Genomic DNA, 18,616 nt, shown 5'->3' with positions numbered 1-18,616 from the left:
CTCAAAATAAATAAATTAAAAAAAAAAAAAAGAGGGGTGCCTGGGTGGCTCAGTCAGTTGGGTTTCCGACTTCTGCTCGGATCATGATGTCTCTGCTCATGAGTTTGAGCCCCACGTCAGGCTCTGTGCCAACAGCCTGGAGCCTGCTTCAAATCTGTCTCTGCCTCTCTACCCCTCCCCTGCTCACTCTGTCTGTCTCTCAAATATAAAATAAGACATAAAAAAAAATTTTTTTAATAAAATTTAAAAAAGAGAGACCTCTTTCTGTCAGCTCTGTGAATGGTCTCCTGTTGCTCACCCTGCTAGAAAGGCCTTCCGCAGTTCATTTCTTCTCAAGAAATAAGGCAGAAAAGTAAAGAGGAAGTGGGTGGTTTCACAGATAGCTCCCTGCCCCCCAGTGTGTTGTCCCTCAGAAGAACTTTCTGTTTGTATTGTAGCTACTGTTAACTGCCTTCTCAAATATACCTGCGATTGCAACAGTAGTGTAATAAGCATGTGCACAGTGCGTAAGCTTGGCTCTTTGGTTTCCGAATCAGCAGAATTGATGATGGCAGCGCTTATCCTTTTATTCACTAGTTGAGCTCACAAATGACCAGTTGCTCACCTAAGTGTCAGGAAAGATTTATGAATTAGAATTTCCAGAACAAATCTTGTTCCTATCCATTATGCACCAGGAACCTGAAATTTAGCAACGTCAAGGTGCCAGGCTCTTCTCCGAGTGCTTTAGGTATATTACCTCACTTAATCTTCACAACAGTGCTGTAAGATAGGCCCTGTTATTACATGTCACTATGTACAGATGAGACTACATGAAGCACAGAGAGGTAACGTGCCCAAGGTCACACAACTGGAGAGCATAGGGCAGAGATTAGAATCTAAATGGTCTATCTCTAAAGCCTGCCACCATCTTAATTGCCACACTAATATTTTCAAATTCAGGCCATGACCCATTTGTCGGCCAAGAAATTAGTGTGATGGTCATGACCAGGATATTTTGTTAAAATGAAATAGAATAGAAAACTATCAGGGGTGCCTGGACGGCTCAGTCGGTTGAGTGTCCAGCCCTTGATCGCAGAGTCATGAGTTCAAGCCCCCGAGTTGGGCTCTGCACTACATGTGAAGCCTACTGTGGAAAAAAAAAAAAGAATAGAAAAAATATCAGGGTATATTACATGTAGTAAGGATTGCTTCATGACATTTTTGTTTCAGACAACTTACATAAAAATTCTTTGTGTCCAGATATTTTTTGTAATTTTTCTAATTTCAGAAAGGTAACACAGTACAAATACTGCATATTATATAACACCCCTTGAAACGTCTGGGGCAGCCCTTATAATCAAATACATTAATATTTGTACAGTGAGGCATATGACTATTCACACTAAATACCATAAATAGTGTAAGTAGCTCTTAAGCAGTTCAGTTCAGGGTTTGTCTCCCAATGAATTTTGCTGCCAAACTCATAAAAACAAATTTCCAGTTTTCAGAGCTTTGCATATTTCAGAATTGCCAGTCGCAGGCCTAATTATACATACATACTCAGGCTCCTGATATGAGATATGCTTCGTATCGGGCTGTGGTAAAAAATGTTTGGAAAGCACTGCACGGTGTTATTGCTAAAATCACTGGCTGTTGGAGCTGGGAAGGAACTTAGGGGTGATATATTACATATATTCATAAAACCAGAACGCTTCAATTGGAACAAGTAGACAAACCAATGCCAGAATGGAGAGCATTGGGACTTCCGGAGGCCACCTGCTTCTTTCCCCAGAACAAGCTTCCTGACGCACGGCTCGGGCCTCTGGACCACACGCCCTTTCCAGAGTCTTATAATAACAGCCAAACCACACCACGCATCTCGTAGTTTGGATTCTTTTCAAGTTGTTCCGAGAGAGGCTCCAGTTTCGAGTGGTCACTTCCATCCCTGGGTTCTCCAGAGCCCGGGGAAAGCCATGTGGTTTTTTTCCCCAGCAGGACACTTAGGCTCAGGTGTTTGGCCGTAGAGTGGGGAGCAGTGGGGTTTCTGCCCAGGTTCCAGTGAAATCTGTAAATTTCCTGAGTTTGTGGTTGAAACTGGTCTCCCTGGACCAGCAGTTTGACAATTTCCCCCTGTGGTGTTATATTCATGTTTCCACATTTAACATGTCAGACTGAATGAACGTTGTGGTCAAAGGATTTAAAAGATTTATAATGGAGTCTTGAAAATTTACTTAAGGAATATGTACTTCCCCAAGCAATAACAAATATTACTACAAATGACCATATTAAATTAAAGTAATTTAGGCATTCCTGATTTGTAGGAAAGTTAAAATTAATCTTATGCCAGTTTCAGTTTCAAAATGAAAACATGGCTCTGGCTGACCACAGATTTCCAGGCTGTTAGTCAACAGTGAATGAACTCTCAGGTGATTACATTTTTTCTTTAAAAAACGTTCAGTTTTCTCTATGTGTAGAAAGGCAGTACTTGAAGGAAAATACCCTTAAAATCAGCCATACTTGTATATGGAAACTTCAGAAGTTATGATAATAAGCTAAGCGGTGAGCCTATAGACTGTCATTTATTATTATTCTTTATTTTGTTTAAGATTTTATTTATCTTTGAGAGCAAGAGAGACAGCACAAGTGGGGGAAGGGCATAGAGAGATGGGGAGACACAGAATCTGAAGCAGGCTTCAGGCTCCGAGCTGTCAACAAGAGCCAGATGCGGGGCTCAAACTCACAGATCGCAAGATCATGACCTGAGCCAAAGTCAGACACTTAACCAACTGAGCCACCCAGATGACCCTATTATTATTCTTTAAACTTCACATGTAAATATGTATACTCTTGTGTGTGTGGTGTGTGTGTGTGTATGTAGTCCACAATTTGAAAAAATGTTTTGAAACACAAGTCACAAATCCATAAAAATGTTTACATAAGTATATTGTAATGAGATGTCTTTTTATAATTTTTAAAAGGAAAGGAAGCCTTTCTTATATATATTCTTCATGCCTTCTGTGACTGGCCCCATTAGTAGGCAAGGAGCCTACTTCAAATGCTCTTTTCTACACTAAAAAGGAAATAATGACACGGGGTTCTGATACGTTTTTTTAAGTTTATTTACTTTTTTTCTTTTTACTGTGGGTTTTTTGTTTGTTTGTTTGTTTTATTTTTGAGAGACAGAGAGAGACAGCGCAAGCAGGGGAGGGTCAGAGAGAGAGGGAGATACAGAATCCAAAGACAAGCTCCAGACTCTAAGCTAGCTGTCAGCACAGAGCCTGACATGGGGCTCGAACCCACTAACCGTGAGATCGTGACCTGAGCCGAAGTCAGATGCTTAACCGACTGAGCCACCCAGGCACCCCTTATATATTTATTTATTTTGAGAGAGAGGGGGAGAGAGAGAGAATCCCAAGCAGGCTACACGCTGTCAGCGCAGAGCCCAGTGGGGGCTCAAATTTACCAACCGTGAGATCATGACCCGAGGCAAAATCGAGAGTTGGAAGCTTAACTGACAGAGCCGTCCAGGTGCCCCTCTGATAAATTTTTAATAACTGACTTAAGAAAAAAATCCCTGATTGGTAATATTTGCCAATTTCCATGATGTAAATACTTCTCATATGGACAGTTTCAAGCTACCAACGTGATGTCATTGAACAGAGTTGGGAAGAGATGTACGGGAGCACCATTACCATTATATGCAAATTATGGCAGACAGGATATTAATGTAAATAACCCCAAGGACATAGATAAGAGTAAAATGGAATAATAATAATAATGGGTATGTTTAACAACTGGCTCACAAGAATCCCTGAACGTTTAATAATCAGCTCTCACAAGCCTGTATGAGCCCACAGTAACACACAACTTCTACAAGATTAGAACAGTTCCCACTGCTAAGCAGAATGAATTCAAGGAGGTGGACACAGCCAGGCTTCCCCACCTCACAGCTTGGTGAGGTTACAAATCCAGGGCCCCAAGGAGCCAAAGAGCCCCACACAGCAGAACTTGGCTGGCATGGAGGGGAAGAGGCCTTCTAGTCTCCCAACCACCCCACTTCCAACATGTAAAACCCCAGAGGGATTCCCTCTGCATTTCCCCAAGCTCTGAGCTCTGGTTCCTTAAGCCCTTACAACTTTGAAGACCGGGACTCTGAAGCAAAACCCAGAAAGCTCAGGGTTCTTTGACATGCCCATAGCAGCCTGGCAGAGGAGGAGCGTTTGATTCAGCCCTGAGACTGAATTTCTCTGATGCCTATTCTGCCCCTCTCCAGCAAAGTGACCTTAAACAAGCCACTACACCTCAGTTCCCAGTTAACGTGAAAAATGAAGGGCTTAGACTAGGCGATCTGTCTTATCTAGGTTTCTTCCAGCTCGAAGACCCCCATGTCGGCAGCTATTACTGGAGGCTTCAGAAAAGGTGACCCATCGTGTCAAAACCCATTCAGAAAAACTCACCAGGCCACAGGGTGATATGACTTCCCAGGCTGGAACTCCCTATCAGCAATGGGAATACAGGGGAACATTTCTAAGACAGACCACGGAAAGATCTGGGCTGTGGTCCTTCAAGGACTTGTCAGAGTACAGCTGCCTTCGAAGGTGGGAAATGGATTTGTCTGGCTTTCTGGTCAAAGCCAAGTCTTTACGCCCTTGTATGTATTCACAGCCTTCCTCTACCGTATCAGGTTCTTTATAAACTTGTTTCCCCGAGCGATTCCTTGCCATTGGGAGTCTGCCCATCTTTTGACAAACGGCCATCTTGGTGGAACATTGCTTTAAAACTTTAAGGTTTCGTAGGTCTCAAAAAATAGGTGAAGTCGTGGTTGATAAGAGAGAGGAGCAGTGCAATATTGCCAGTGAGAAACTGGTGAATTGTAACCAATGCTCCCAAGGCGTTTGTACACCCGTGCGCGTGTGTACGTCATCACCGGGAATAAACCCTGCAGCTGTGTATCTTGATACAGCAGGGTTGCCATGATTTATGAGTCTAGCCACAAGCAAGTTCACAACCACCAATCCAAGGGGGGGAGGCAGAGGTAGGCTGGCAGAAGTGCTTTATGGGTTTCATGTTTAATGCTTTGAACATGATGTCTTGTTCTCACTTCTAGAAAGCTCTTAGCAGGTATAAGCCGAAAATACATTGCTGTCCATCGCTGACCAAACTCATGTGGGGGTGAAGGTGGGGGGTGTGTGGGTGCACGTTGTGGTTTTTTATATGGTTGTTGTTTCATATCTGAGCTGTAGGAGAGTATTGTACAATAAAAAGCATGAGCTATTGATACTATTTAACTAGGGTGAGAGAAGACACAGAGAAGCCTGCCGCCTCCCTCCCTGCCTCTCTCCCTCCTCTCTTCCATCCCTCTTTTGACAAGAGTTTCCATCTAACATTGTATGTGCACTCCCTAGGCTGATTCCCCATCAGCCCAGCTATAGTCCATTCTTTTTTTCTTTTTTTTAATATTTTTATTTATTCTAGGAGAGAGAGAGAGACAGCGTGAGCAGGGGAGGATCAGAGAGAGAGGGAGATACAGACTCTGAAATAGGCTCCAGGCTCTGAGCTTGCAGTCAGCACAGAGCCCGACTTGGGGCTCTAACCCACTAACCTCGAGATCATGACCTAAGCGAAAGTCGGACTCTTAACCGACTAAGCCACCCAGGCGCCCCAGCCATAGTCCGTTCTATATGTGAGACACAAACCAGCAGCTTTCAGAGCTATGAACGTGCATTGCATCCCGAAGAAACTTGGAGTTAGGTCAGATAGACCGAATATATAGATAAAACCATATTACAGAGTTTTATATAATGATCATAGCTCTGAGTTTTGAGCCACTTCCTGTATGAGAGGCACTCCTGAAGTCAGCGCCATCTTGTCCACTAGTGGGTGGTTTTCTCCCATCATGAACATTCAGACTCTCAAGAGGACCAGAAGCCAGAGTGGCCCTGGGTCTCTTCAGAAGAACAGTGGGTAGAGCCACAGATTGCCAACAAGGCAGCATCAGGCCCTCTGTGGAGTCCTCACTGGGACACAGCGGTCCCACACTTGACGCAGAGAGTCAAGATGCCCCATGGGCAAGGGTGGGAGCTGCCCTGGCAGAAGAGGAGTCAAAAGTCCTGGAACCTTCCGTGGGCATAACTCCTCAGCTCCCCACCGGAGATGCCTAGGTACCAGATCACCGCAGGCAGGAAGCCTGAGCTGTGGCTTCCTATCAGGAACATATAAATGGTTTCTCACTCCTCCCAGTCTAGAAGCGATTTATCAGTCAGGGGTCAGTGTGATCACAGGGAGTGTCGACGATTAGCATAGCTGACATACCATCTTAGCAGGTTACCTGCGCTAACCAGAGATCAAATTCTCCTGCAAAAAAGGAAGAGATGTATCTTAACCCTTTGCCTGTGGTCGCTAGTCCCTTTTCAGAGACTAAGACTGAGCTTTAGGGAGGTTTCTCAAACTTGCCTCAAGTCACATAGAAAGTAACACATGCAGCCTGGCTCCGAGTCCCATGCTCTTAACTAAAGGTCCAAGATGTCCATTTTACCTTCCACTCCATAGACTATCTGCTTTCTTTTTATCATTGAGAACAGTCAGTCTTTCTGGAGGAAGCAGTATGCCTATCCTGGGGTTTTGCCTGCTCCCCGCACACTGTGTACCCCACTCGAGACGCTTGGTGCTGTGCCAGTGAGTAATTCCACCTAGAATAATAGAAGAAAGCACTCATTCTTTTTCCTTATGTTGAGTAGCTCCCATGTTTTGAGAGTCTATATTTTGAGTAGAGGTTGTTGAGGGCGGGGCAGGAGGGGGAGGAAGAAAAAGCAGTTTTAAGAACAAAAGAGCCAACTTTGGCATCTGAAAGTGAGTGAGTACCTGGCTACGAGGCGCAAACAGTGCTGTTTTGCATTGTCCTTTCTTTCTTTTTAAACATTTTGCCCTCCAGCACAAAACCAAAGAGCTCAAGGCTAAGCATGTCGCTTTATTACCATTCAGATCTTCATAAAGCTCTGGCTTATTATATATCTTTATTGTATTGCAGAAGCCGTTCAAGAAATGAGCCATCCATGTGCCAAGTACAAAAGTAGACATTGTGACACTGTAACAATCCGTAATATTGTTTCATTGAGTGCTTAAAGCTTTTGCACCAGGCACTGGGATGATCTGTTGACTTCCAAAACTTCCTAGTGTGATGAAGGCAAATACTAAGAAATTTTGTAGACAGAATGTGGAATGTGTTGGGTAATTAATACTGTGTTTAAGTGCATTGGAATTAATTAATGATGAATTGTTTTAAAATGGAATGGAACGATGGGGGTGGAGTGGGATGCAGGGAGAACTTGAGAGGCATGGTTAGGTCCTCTTGGCCAAGACAGTGGACCAAGGTGCCTATTTTACTGTCTAAAAGCTTTCACGTGTTCCATGCACTAGGCTTTCTTCCACTGTTTTTAAAAATGCACAGAGAGGGGCACTTGTGGGGATGAGCAGTGAGTGTTATATGGAAACCAACTTGACTATAAACTATTTGTAAAAAAAAAAAAAAAAAAAATGCACTTGACAAAGCCCGCCTGCCGGTAGTACCAAAAAAAAGTTTGCTGGCACCTGGCAGGCTCAGTCGGTAGAGCATGCAGCTCTCAATCTCAAGGTTGTGAGTTCAAGCCCCCCATCGGGCATGGAGCCTGCTTAAAAAAAAAATGTATAATCCAAAAAAGAGTTTGCTCTTTAAGCGACAGATACCATTTTGTAGATTGTTTTGAATCTTGTATTACATGAATGTATGAAATGTTATACAGTGAGAAAAGAACGGAATTTGAATATTACTAACATAAGAGAAGCGTTGAGGGGACGACTTTGACATTTCCAAAGTGAAATGATCAAGAAAAGTCGCCTTCCTCTTTATGAGTAATGAAGTCACAATATAAACAGACCTTCAGCTGTGATCTTCTTCCTTGGACTGCTCTCTTCCCTTCTTCTTGAACCTGCTTGGGCAAATTTACCCACTCAGTAAGTGTTTACTGAGATTGACTTGGCGGTGTGCTAGCAGTGATTTCTGGGGACTGGTGTCCTTTCCGTTCAGCTAACAGGTTAGGGAGATAAGACCTTCAGTCAGCCAAGAAAATTTTAAAAACCCAAATAACAATATGAGCATCTGGAGTAAGACAAAAAAAAGAATCCGTTTTCAGGAGGCCATAGATGTTAGGTGGCAGGGAAGTGCTATGAACAATAAATACTACCAGTCTAAGGTGAAGGATGCCCTTTCCACCTGGGAATGTTGGGAAACTTTGAGAATAGGTGGCTTTCTATGAGTTGAAAGAAAAGTGAGGACCTTCCAGGAGAGAGGAAGTCTTGTCGCCGAAGTCACTGCAGTGAGTACAGACATAGTCTGTGTGTACACATTTCCCACAAGGAGGCTTTGCCTCAGGAAGAAATGGGCCTCCCTGTGAGGAACCCGAAGCCGCTGAGCTAGAAGATCGTTTCGTCATGTAGGAGGGGGGCATCTGTTGGGGGTCTTTGAGATTGAGACCTGGGAACAAGCCCCTTTCCCAGGGTGGGGTATCCGTCCACCTCCGGGTAACTGTCCTCATTCTTCATGCTTCGTAGAGGGTCCTGGTTACTCACCTTCCACTGTTGCTTCAGATTCATGACGGATGCTGCCCGCCGAGAGCAGGAGTCCCTGAAGAAGAAGATTCAGCCGAAGCTCTCGCTGACCTTGTCCAGCTCGGTGTCTCGAGGGAGCGTGTCCACTCCACCGCGCCACAGCAGTGGAAGCCTTACTCCCCCTGTGACCCCGCCCATCACCCCTTCCTCTTCGTTCCGCAGCAGCACCCCAACGGGTGAGTGGCTTGGCCCTGCCATCGCGGGGGTGGAGGGGGAGTTACTGAAGAAGAGTGTGTGCGTGAGTGTGATGTATGATATGCTGGGGGCAGGAAGGGGCGGGCGACAGATGGCGATCAGACCCACCCCCTCTTTGACCCTTTCGTAGTCTCTGTAGAGTTTGTTGATGTAGTCATCTGTTTATCGCTGAAGAAATATTTATAAATTATTTATAGTATGTATGTGATAATGGTTTTATAGAGATTTTTTTCAAGCCTTTACCGTGTGTGATGTATGAGGTGATACAGTGTCTTGGATTTGCTTCCGTCAGGTGGAGGAGTAGATGAGACAAGATGGCTGTACGGTGATTACCGTTGGTGCTGGGTCACGAGTACACAGGGGTTCGTTATGCCATTCTCCCTATTTTGGCTTCTTTTAAACATTTTCCATAAAAGATGTTAAAAAAAATTCAGAGTGCCTCCTATGAGCTAGGCACTGAGCCACGGCAGTGAGCCAAAGGAGACCTCATCCCGGTCCTGAAGGCAGTTGGGCCCTAGTGGAAAATGTCGGCCTCGTAGGGGGGCAGCAAGCACACTCTTGTCTCTCCTCCCAGATGTAGAAGCAACTGAAAAACAGAGCAGGAGCCAGAGGAGAGATCAAAATCCACTTTGTTAGTGGATAAAGGCTAAACTGCAGGATGGAATTTGGATCCATAACCATTGGACTCCTGAGTGCGTCTCCCCTGACTCTAACTTCTTTCCCAGACTGCCCTTCTGCCTGGAGGCGGGGCAGACCAGAGCGTGTCCTGGGCCCTGAGATGCACGTGCGTTGCCCCTTCTCCCCAGTTCAGAGACCCATCTAGTCATCGCTCCTCTGTGGGCAGGAATGAGTAAAGACGGTCAAAAGAGGCTGGAACGATCCCTCTTCTTTGCCCGCTGAGAAGCAGGGGCTATATCTCCCCACTCCTTCTCCACAGTAGGAGCTTAGGCAGGCGTTAAATAGAACATTGTAACCATGACAAGTGCTGTATAGAACTCAGTGATGTGAGTGCACCCAGACAGAAATTGAGAAAACGCTTCCCCTGAAAGATAAGTAGGACTCAAGTGGAACTTCCAGAGCCTTTTACAGAAGCTCTGTGAGGCAGAGCCTGGCAGATCTCAGGTACTGAAATAGGCCACCTGATCAGTGGGGGATGAGGCCAGTGCTTTGGGTAGGAGCCAGGGCACCCATGGGTCGATCCTAAGAGCAAAGAGAAGCCACCTAGAGTCGCACCATCATTCGCTGTAGCACCACGCCCTTGATGTGGGTAAAAATGTTTATTTTCCCTTACAGTGTGTGGATTTCTCTTTCAGCTATCTCCCAGCAAGGGAGGCGACTCTACTGATATTTCTCAGTGTGTTTCCGAATATTGACTCTCACAAAATAGTAGCTGGAGGAAAGGGATTTCCTAAGAAGATGGGAGAAGTTGATGGGTTAAACCAAAGTAGACCGATTCCTTTAATGCGGGGCTTTAATATATACTGTTATTCTCCCAGGGAAAGATTTATTAAGTTTCCCAAACTTAGTCGCCTCCGATTACGGGAGCTCCTTTCTAAGGGCAGTTTTGGGGGTCTCATGGCTACCACACACCCTGTGCCCCATCCGGATTAGGCATTTCAAAGCCAGGACAGGCATTTGAGGCAGGCCCAGCAGAGCTCCTATCTGTACTTGTCCCTTTACAGATCACTAATAATACCTGGTATATTGGTAAACGTGTGTTAAGTATAGAGCATATCTGTATACCCGGCATCCAATAAATGTTCATCTCTGTGGCCTGGAGTTTTCAGCTTGGTGCTTCAGGAACAGAATCAGGGTCACTCTTCTGTAGAGAATGAATTGGCTGATCTTTGTTGGGCATTTGCCCATTTCTTTAGATGAGCCACCATATTTCCATTCTTTAGATAAGCCACCATATTTTATTCTGTGAAGAATTACTTTCTAGGATCTTTGTGTAGCTCTAAGAAATGCACCAGAGCATTGTATAATTCTGCGATCCTTTTTTTGGGTGTTTCTATGAATATTTATTCATTTATAATATGAATTATAGGGGCAGTTTTATACCGGAGAGTGTTTTATACCTGACTTCACGCAGGCTGACGCGTGGCCAACAGCAGATAACCACGACTGCCCCAATTAGTAACCGGTGCCGTAGGACCCCGTGAAAATAGGCAGTTTAAAAGTGAGAGTTTATTATTGTTCATATAAGAATGTTTGGAAGAAGTGGAATCATTTCCTTTCTTTCAGACATAAAGAAATCTTTCTGACAGCTTGCCTATTTGAACAATTTCCCACTGAGAGAATTAATTTATGTTGTGGTAAAGATGTGTCATATTCAGCCTGTCACGATCATGGGTAACTTATTTGCTGCTTGAAGAACATTCCATGTAAACATCAAAAATTAGGGGAAACGGTTGCTTAAACCCCACCCTGTACAGTTTTGATTGTGAACATTTTTCAACATTTGAAATGTTATTTTACCTGTAGTTAGAGAGATCAGCTTTTTTGCCTGACTAATGTGGTTTCGCTCGCTTTCATGGCCAAGTTATAAATAATAGTCCAAGTTCCATCTACATTCAAGGTATATTCCAGGTCCAGAAGGAATAGTCCCCTTGTAGAAAATCTCATTGATAAAATATTCTTTAAAATATGCCATCTTGACTGAATTAGAGCTCAGCTTCATTCTAGAGTTTCAAGTATTTCTCCGGTGCTCTTGGGGACCTACTATTTATTTTGCAATTTCTAAATCCTAGAAAAATCTTCTTACCTTATCTTTTTCATTTTCTCTCTTTATCTGTTTTATTTTCTTTAAACATAGATGTGTATGTAAAAAAGAAAGTATTCACATAAGGAAAGGTTAGAATGGTTTAAATCATGGGTGTAGCAAACCTTTTCTGTAAAGGACCAAATAGTAAATATTTCTTGCTGTGTAGGCCACAAGGCCTCTATTTCGGTTACTCGGTTTTGCCGTTGTAGCATGAAGGGCAGCTCTAGAAAACTCCATAAATGAACGGGCATGGTGGGTTCCTTTGAAACTGAAAGTTTCTATAAAGCTTTCTTTATAAAAACAAAAAAAAAACAAATTTGGGGCACCTGGTGGCTCAGTCGGTTGAGTGTCTCACTTCGGCTCAGGTCATGATCTTGTAGTTCGTGTGTTTGAGCCCTGCATCAGGCTCTGTGCTGACAGCTCAGAGCCTGGAGCCTGCTTCAGATTCTGTCTTCCTCTTTCTCTGCCCCTGCCCCCTCATGCTCTGTCTGTGTCTCTCCCAAATATAAATAAACATTTAAAAATTAAAAAAAAAAAAAAAAAAAAAATTACAGATTTGGCCCACGGATCACAGTTTGCCAGCCCCTGGTTTAAACCATAAAGATATATCATTTAAAGATTAACTTAATTAAATTCCCTGCAAATAAAGTATCAAAAGAATCCGTACCCCTCTCCTTAGAAGTAATAACATCTAGAGTATGATTACAAAGGAGGAAAGACAACTAACATTTATAGAGTGTTTACTGTCTTATATGCTTATTATATACTTTATGTATGAGGTTGTTTTGGGGTTTTTTTTTTACTGTTTATTTTTGAGAGAAAGCACGAGTGGGGGAGGGGCAGAGAGAGAGGGAGACAGAATCCAAAGCAGGCTCCAGGCTCCAAGCTGTCAGCATACACGGGGCTCGAACCCATGAACTGTGAAATCATGACCTGAGCCGGAGTCAGCTGTGTAACCGACTGAGCCACCCAGGCGCCCCTGTGAATGAGGTGTTTGATCCCAACACCACCTCTACTGAGACAACATCATCTTTCCCATATACAGATTAAAGAAATAGAGACATGGTAGATAAGCTTAACTTCATAAAACCCCATGTCTATCTGTTCAAAAAACATCTGGTCTTTCCAACGTACTAGTACTTTCCCTATTAAGACCTCTTAGAAAACTCTTACTAGACCTTCAGCCATCTAGCTGCTCCAGTTACCAACTTGACAACTCCAAACCCAAAATACAACAGAATGTTAAGATAACTGTAATTATGGCTCCCCTTCATCCACAGGACTCCCGCTGTACCATTCAAGCAGCATGTCAGAACTGGAGAACTGACCAGTGAAGTTTAGCCAGTGTTTTCTTGAAGGATGAGCTGGAGCTGATTCCAGAGAGCCAACTGTCCAATGTTCAGGTGTGCAAACCAGTTGTTAGAAGGACGATCTTGAAACTGGCCATGTTGGGAGTATTTACACCCATCAAATGGCAAATGCTACCCATCAGGACCCGCCCACCCGACCCACCATGTTTTTACCTGTTACACCAATGGTTTATCCTCTCAGTAGTCATCAGGTTACTCTTACTTTGTGTTCAAGGGACTATGGGCCTAACTGGGTCTGTGAATCAACCTAAAGCAAACGTCAGTCACTGATAAATAATGGCCAGTTTCAAACAATGGACGGCTGGGCAGTCATTCAGAGCAATGTAGGGGACTATAGGACGAGACAAGGTTTTCACATTATTGGATTACAAAGCCGTATGTGGATGGTCCCAATTTTTTTTTAATTCCAAAAAACTTTCTATGGTTACCTTAATAGGACAGGAAAATGGGTGTTATTTTCTTCTTTCTCCTTTTTTCCTATTTACTAAGATGAGTCTGTTTTACTTTTCTAACTAAATCATCTGTTCAGTGCATACAACCGGATGATCTGGACAGAATTACTGACGGCCCCTGCCCCCTCAAAAAGAGTTGAATGAATTTTCTTTCCTTCAAATTAATGTAATTATCTTTTCGGGGAGGAGAAATGAGGCCATCCTGTAGGAAAGGCCTGGGTTAGGTTTTGCAGATTGTATTGGTTATCGGTGCCTATGGATCAGCTAAGAAAGTAATTTCTCCCCTCCTCAGCACCTGCATATTTGGCCACTGAATCTCTTTTTTCCTTTTTTAAATTAAAATTGTTTTTTGTTTTTTTTTTTTTAGTGAATAATGGGCATTGAGGAGGGCACTTTTGGGGATGAGTACTGGGTATTGTATATAAGCCAATTTGACAATAAATTATATTAATATATACATATATAAATTCAAACATCAAAAAAATAAAAAACTTGGTTGTAAATTCAAAAAAATAATAAAAAGTAATTTTTTTAATGTTTATTTTTGACAGACAGACCATGAGCAGGGAAGGGTCAGAGAGACAGGGAGACACAGAATCCAAAGCAGGCTCCAGGCTCTGAGCTGTTAGCACAGAGGCCAATGCAGGGCTTGAACTCATGAGCTGTGAGATCATGACCTGAGCTGCAATTCGACGCTTAATGGACTGTGAGCCACCCACTCACTCCCACTGAGTCTCTCAAAACAGTGACTGTCTATCAGGCTGAAATCAAAACCCCTTGGAAGATTTTTATTTATTATTATTATTTTTTAAATTTTAAATAAACTCTGCACCACACGTGGGGCTCAAACTCATGGCCCCAAGATCAAGAGTCACATGTTCTACCCACTGAGCCAGTGAGGCATCCCAACTTCAAGGATTCCTTTTTTTTTTTAATGTTTTATTTATTTCTGAGAGAAAGAGAGATAGCGTGAGCAGGAGAGGGTCAGAGAGAGAGGGAGATACAAAATCTGAAACAGGCTCCAGGCTCTGAGCTAGTTGTCAGCACAGAGCCCAACACGGGGCTCAAACCCATGAACCGTGAGATCATGACCTAAGCCCCCAACCTCAAGGATTTTTAAACTACTTTTTGCTTGGGCTCCATTCCTGAAACTCTCGCTCAGTGGGTGGAGCTTGGGCACTGGGCTTTTTTTTTTTTTTTTTTTAATGTTTTTTATTTATTTCTGAGAGAAAGAGAGAGACCGCATGAGCAGGGTCAGAGAGAGAGGGGGAGACAACAGAATCCGAAGCAGGCTCCAGGCTCCGAGCTAGCTGTGAGCACAGAGCCCGACACGGGGCTCGAACCCACGAACCGTGAAATCATGACCTGAGCCGAAGTCGGACGCCCAACCAACTGAGCCACCCAGGCACCCCAGCACTGGGGGCAATTTTAAAAGTTCTCTCAAACTAGATAATTCTAACCTGTGGCCCAAGTTGGGAAACTACTTTTGAAAATATTATCTGTCTAGTTGTCAGCCGCGTGTTTTCTCGCTTGGGTTAACATATTTGCACCTTACCTGGAGAAAGGTTACTGTAGTCTACTTGCTAAGACTCCAGAGATGGGTCCAATGGGACTGAACATATGCTCGCTTATGTCTTAATGAAGAAGCCACAGAAAGAGTTGGCTGGATTTCTGGTTATAATACCATTGCATAGTCTCTCCTGGAAAATATTTGTGTATGTGTGTGTGTGTGTGTGTATATATATATTTGTGTATTTGTGTGTGTGTGTGTGTGTGTATATAGGCCCACTCAGGAGAGGGGGGCCAGAATGAAAATATTAAACCAGAGAAAGACACCCAAGGAAATTAAGCCCATTTTTTTGTTTTCTTGTTTAGGCTCCCTATAATGACTGTGAAGTCACAGATTATATGTATGAATGCATAATTTGAGTTTTTCTGTTCTGTTATTTCACTTCATATTTCTGTGTCTCCTGCTCTTTGGCCTTAGAGTAGACTGTTACCATTCCTTGGTGGCTTTTGCAATAAGTTATTCAAACTATAAGATTTTAAAACTCCCAGGAGTTACTAATACACAACAGGTCTTTTTAAAAGGTATTAATTTTTCTCTAAGGAGGGAAATTGCACTATAGACTTGTACAACTGATAAAATTTTGCTTGACATTTAGAAACTATTTAAATGGAGCTGAGGTAGCAGCACCGACCTAGCTGTTCAGTCAGTAGAGCGTGCGATTCTTGGTCTGGGTTGTAAGTTTGAGCTCATGGTGGGTGTAAAGATTCCTTAAAAATAAAATCTTTAAAAAAATAAAATAAAATGGCTTTGAGGTGAACTCTCCCCACCCCCACCATACCTTTATTTTGAGAAGATAAAACAAACTGAAGTAGGCTTAATAGAGGCAGAAAGCCTCCAAGATAACTAAGGTGAGGTCTAAACTAACATACCTCCCCCCGCCCACCCAAGGAAGAAGATGAAATAGAAGGAAAAACCTCAAAGGAAGAAATCCTATTTAATGGTGGAAAATGAACAAAGCAAAGTATTTCAGCGTTGCCTGAATTTTGTGACCTATATATGAATTTCTGAAGCCATACTGGAGTTTTTCTCATGGACGGGTTCTGCCCTAAAGAGTTGAATATCTAGACAGTGCCTAAGAAGCATTCCCCCAAGTCTTCCTACTAAGAAAATGGCCTTGACTTACATTTCCCTTTTCACATACCAGTGCTGTCTTGTTGCTGGAGAATGACAAGATGTTGCTGTATTATCTGGCTTGCATTATGTTCAGGATCACTAACACACCCTTTCCTGGCCCATGGTTGCTTTACTTGTTTGTTTATATACTACTTTGGTCTAATTGTTCTTTCATCTTCTTTTCTGATTGACTTGTAAAACCTTTATCCTGCTTCCTGAGGGTCATGGTCCAATCATAAGACTAATTCTGCTTCCCTTCCCTTGTTTTGAACCTCCTCTTGCCCTTCAAAATATTGGCAGAATAAGGATGGCAACAGTGAAGAAGTATTTCGCTTATTTTCCCATAACTCTACAACTTAATCAGAAACTTTATTAAGGTTTCTTGACTGAAAGAAAACCATCAAATCAATGGTTATCTGTAATAATAATGATAGGTGATATCTTTATAGCATTTTATGGTGCACAGAAGTATTCATATTCACCATTATTAACCCCAATTTAAGGACAAAAGAAATTGAGCCTCACTTCAGTGATAACTTGCCCAAGTTCAAGTGGTTCCCAAATGGCATAGCCACTGTTTTTCATGGTACTGGGATTGGCATCTTTTCTTTCTTTTTTTTTTCTGTAATGTTTATTTTTTTTAATAATTTTTTTGATGTCTTATTTATTTCTGAGAGAGAGAGAGAAACAGCATGAGCAGGGGAGGGTCAGAGAGAGAGGGAGACACAGAATCTGAAACAGGCTCCAGGGTCTGAGCTAGCTGTCAGCACGAGCTAGAGCCCAACGTGGGGCTCAAACCCACGAACTGTGAGATCATGACCTGAGCCGAAGTTGGACGCTTAACCAACTGAGCCACCCAGTCGCCCCTGTAATGTTTATTTTTGAGACAGAAAACAGTGGGGGAGAGAGAGAATGGGACAGAGGATCCGAAGCACGCTCCACACTGATAGCAGAAAACCCGACATGAGGCTCAAACTCACGAACCCGTGAGGTCATGACCCCAGCCAAAGTCAGACGCTTAACCAACTGAGCCACCCAGACTCCCCGTGGACTGGGCATCTTTGCATTTGACATAATATTCTAAGTAGCTATTTTGGTATAGGTGCTGCACCAGGGATTATGGATACAGGAAAGCATAAGGCATAGCCCCAGTAGATGAGAATTTACATCTTTTTATAGAAGCCAGTCATACACATGTAGGACAGACACATAATGAACATGACTTAATCACAGATGTCCTAAATTCTCAGCAGGGGTGACCAAGATGAGAGAAACATACGGCATCAGTCCCTCTATGCTATTTTAGCACAGTTATGAGCTGCGTATTCACGCCCACAAAACATCTTAGATATTGTAAGGCAAATACAAATTACAAAGGAGCTTGACTAAGGTGAGATCAGGGGGAAAGCAATTTGGGGCGGACCGTTTTATACTCCGGGATCTTTATGGAATGTCAGCTTAGGGAATTAGTAATCAGCCTTGGATATGTTGACAAGATGCGTTAGTGAATGTGGGGTTTTCTGGGTCACTTTTGAAAACTCTGGCAGCACAGAAGCCTCAGGCATCGGACAGATCTGAATTCAGATTGGGGTTCTGCTGCTTGAGACAGAATTGGCCTTAAACTTTTCCAATTCTCCATTTCCTCATCTGCACGTGGAGGCAATGGCTACCTCTCTGTGAAGATTAATGACATGGAAACAGGGATGGAGAGAAGCACTTGTGCTAACACTCTACCTAAGCCACCGGTTCAGAAGGGACAACAGCTTTGGAAGTGCCCTACTCGGCATCTAGACTCTCTGCACCGGTAAAGAAGCCAGTGTGTTCAGGAACAGTTGGCTGTCTGTGGTGGAGATGGCGGACACGGGCGAGTTAGTTAGGGCTTCTTAAAGTAGCTGTATAGCATATTCAAAACAAAGAAAACACTCTCTGCTCTTAACTGAATCCTGCCTTTTCAGGCAGACAGTATTTCACCAGCCCTGGCTAGGACTGCCTGTGTGTGTTTATTTTTGGTCTGCACTAACCTCAGAAAAGGCTGGTTCCAGGAATGTGCATTACAGGTGGTATTTGCTAATGACCTGCTCTGGGCATAGATGCGTTTTCTAAAAGAGGGCGGGGGGCGGGGAGGTGGGGGGGAGTCCTATCAGGAAACAAAAATGACACTATATGTTATTAACACAGGAGCATTTAAGATCAACCATCTTATGACCAAGAGTGGCAGGAGCAAAGAGTTAGCAGGTTTACAGGTTTTCATATCTTGTTTTGTTATTTCATTTTATTTTATTATTTTTAATTTTAGTGTTTCTATTTTTTTTTTAATGTTTATTTTTGAGAGAGCAAGAGAGAGACAGCGTGGGCAGGGGAGGGACACAGAGAGAAAGGGAGACACAGAATCTGAAAGAGACTCCAAGTTCTGAGCTGTCAGCACAGAGCCCCATGTGGGACTCAAACCCATGGACTGTGAGATCTTGATGAAAGCCAAAGGGGGACGCTCAGAGATAGGAATGGAGAGAACCACATGTGTAACACTCTA

At 43.2% G+C, this 18,616-nt stretch overlaps 1 protein-coding gene across 1 annotated transcript in view; it reads left to right on the top strand.

Annotated features, from left to right (window-relative positions):
• Window positions 1-18,616, top strand: part of JAZF1 (JAZF zinc finger 1) — a 346,073-nt gene that overhangs the window by 283,657 nt on the left and 43,800 nt on the right. Inside the window, exon 3 of the mRNA XM_039229915.1 lies at window positions 8,602-8,798. Within this exon, the coding sequence (XP_039085846.1) occupies window positions 8,602-8,798 (197 nt within the window). The remainder of the gene's footprint in view (window positions 1-8,601; window positions 8,799-18,616) is intronic.

The sequence above is a fragment of the Hyaena hyaena genome, unplaced genomic scaffold, assembly GCF_003009895.1.
Source record: "Hyaena hyaena isolate Hyena2069 unplaced genomic scaffold, ASM300989v1 scaffold_40, whole genome shotgun sequence".
Classification (NCBI taxonomy): Eukaryota; Metazoa; Chordata; class Mammalia; order Carnivora; family Hyaenidae; genus Hyaena; species Hyaena hyaena.
Note: the sequence above shows the minus strand (reverse complement) of the source record. Positions and strands in the feature narration are given on the sequence as shown.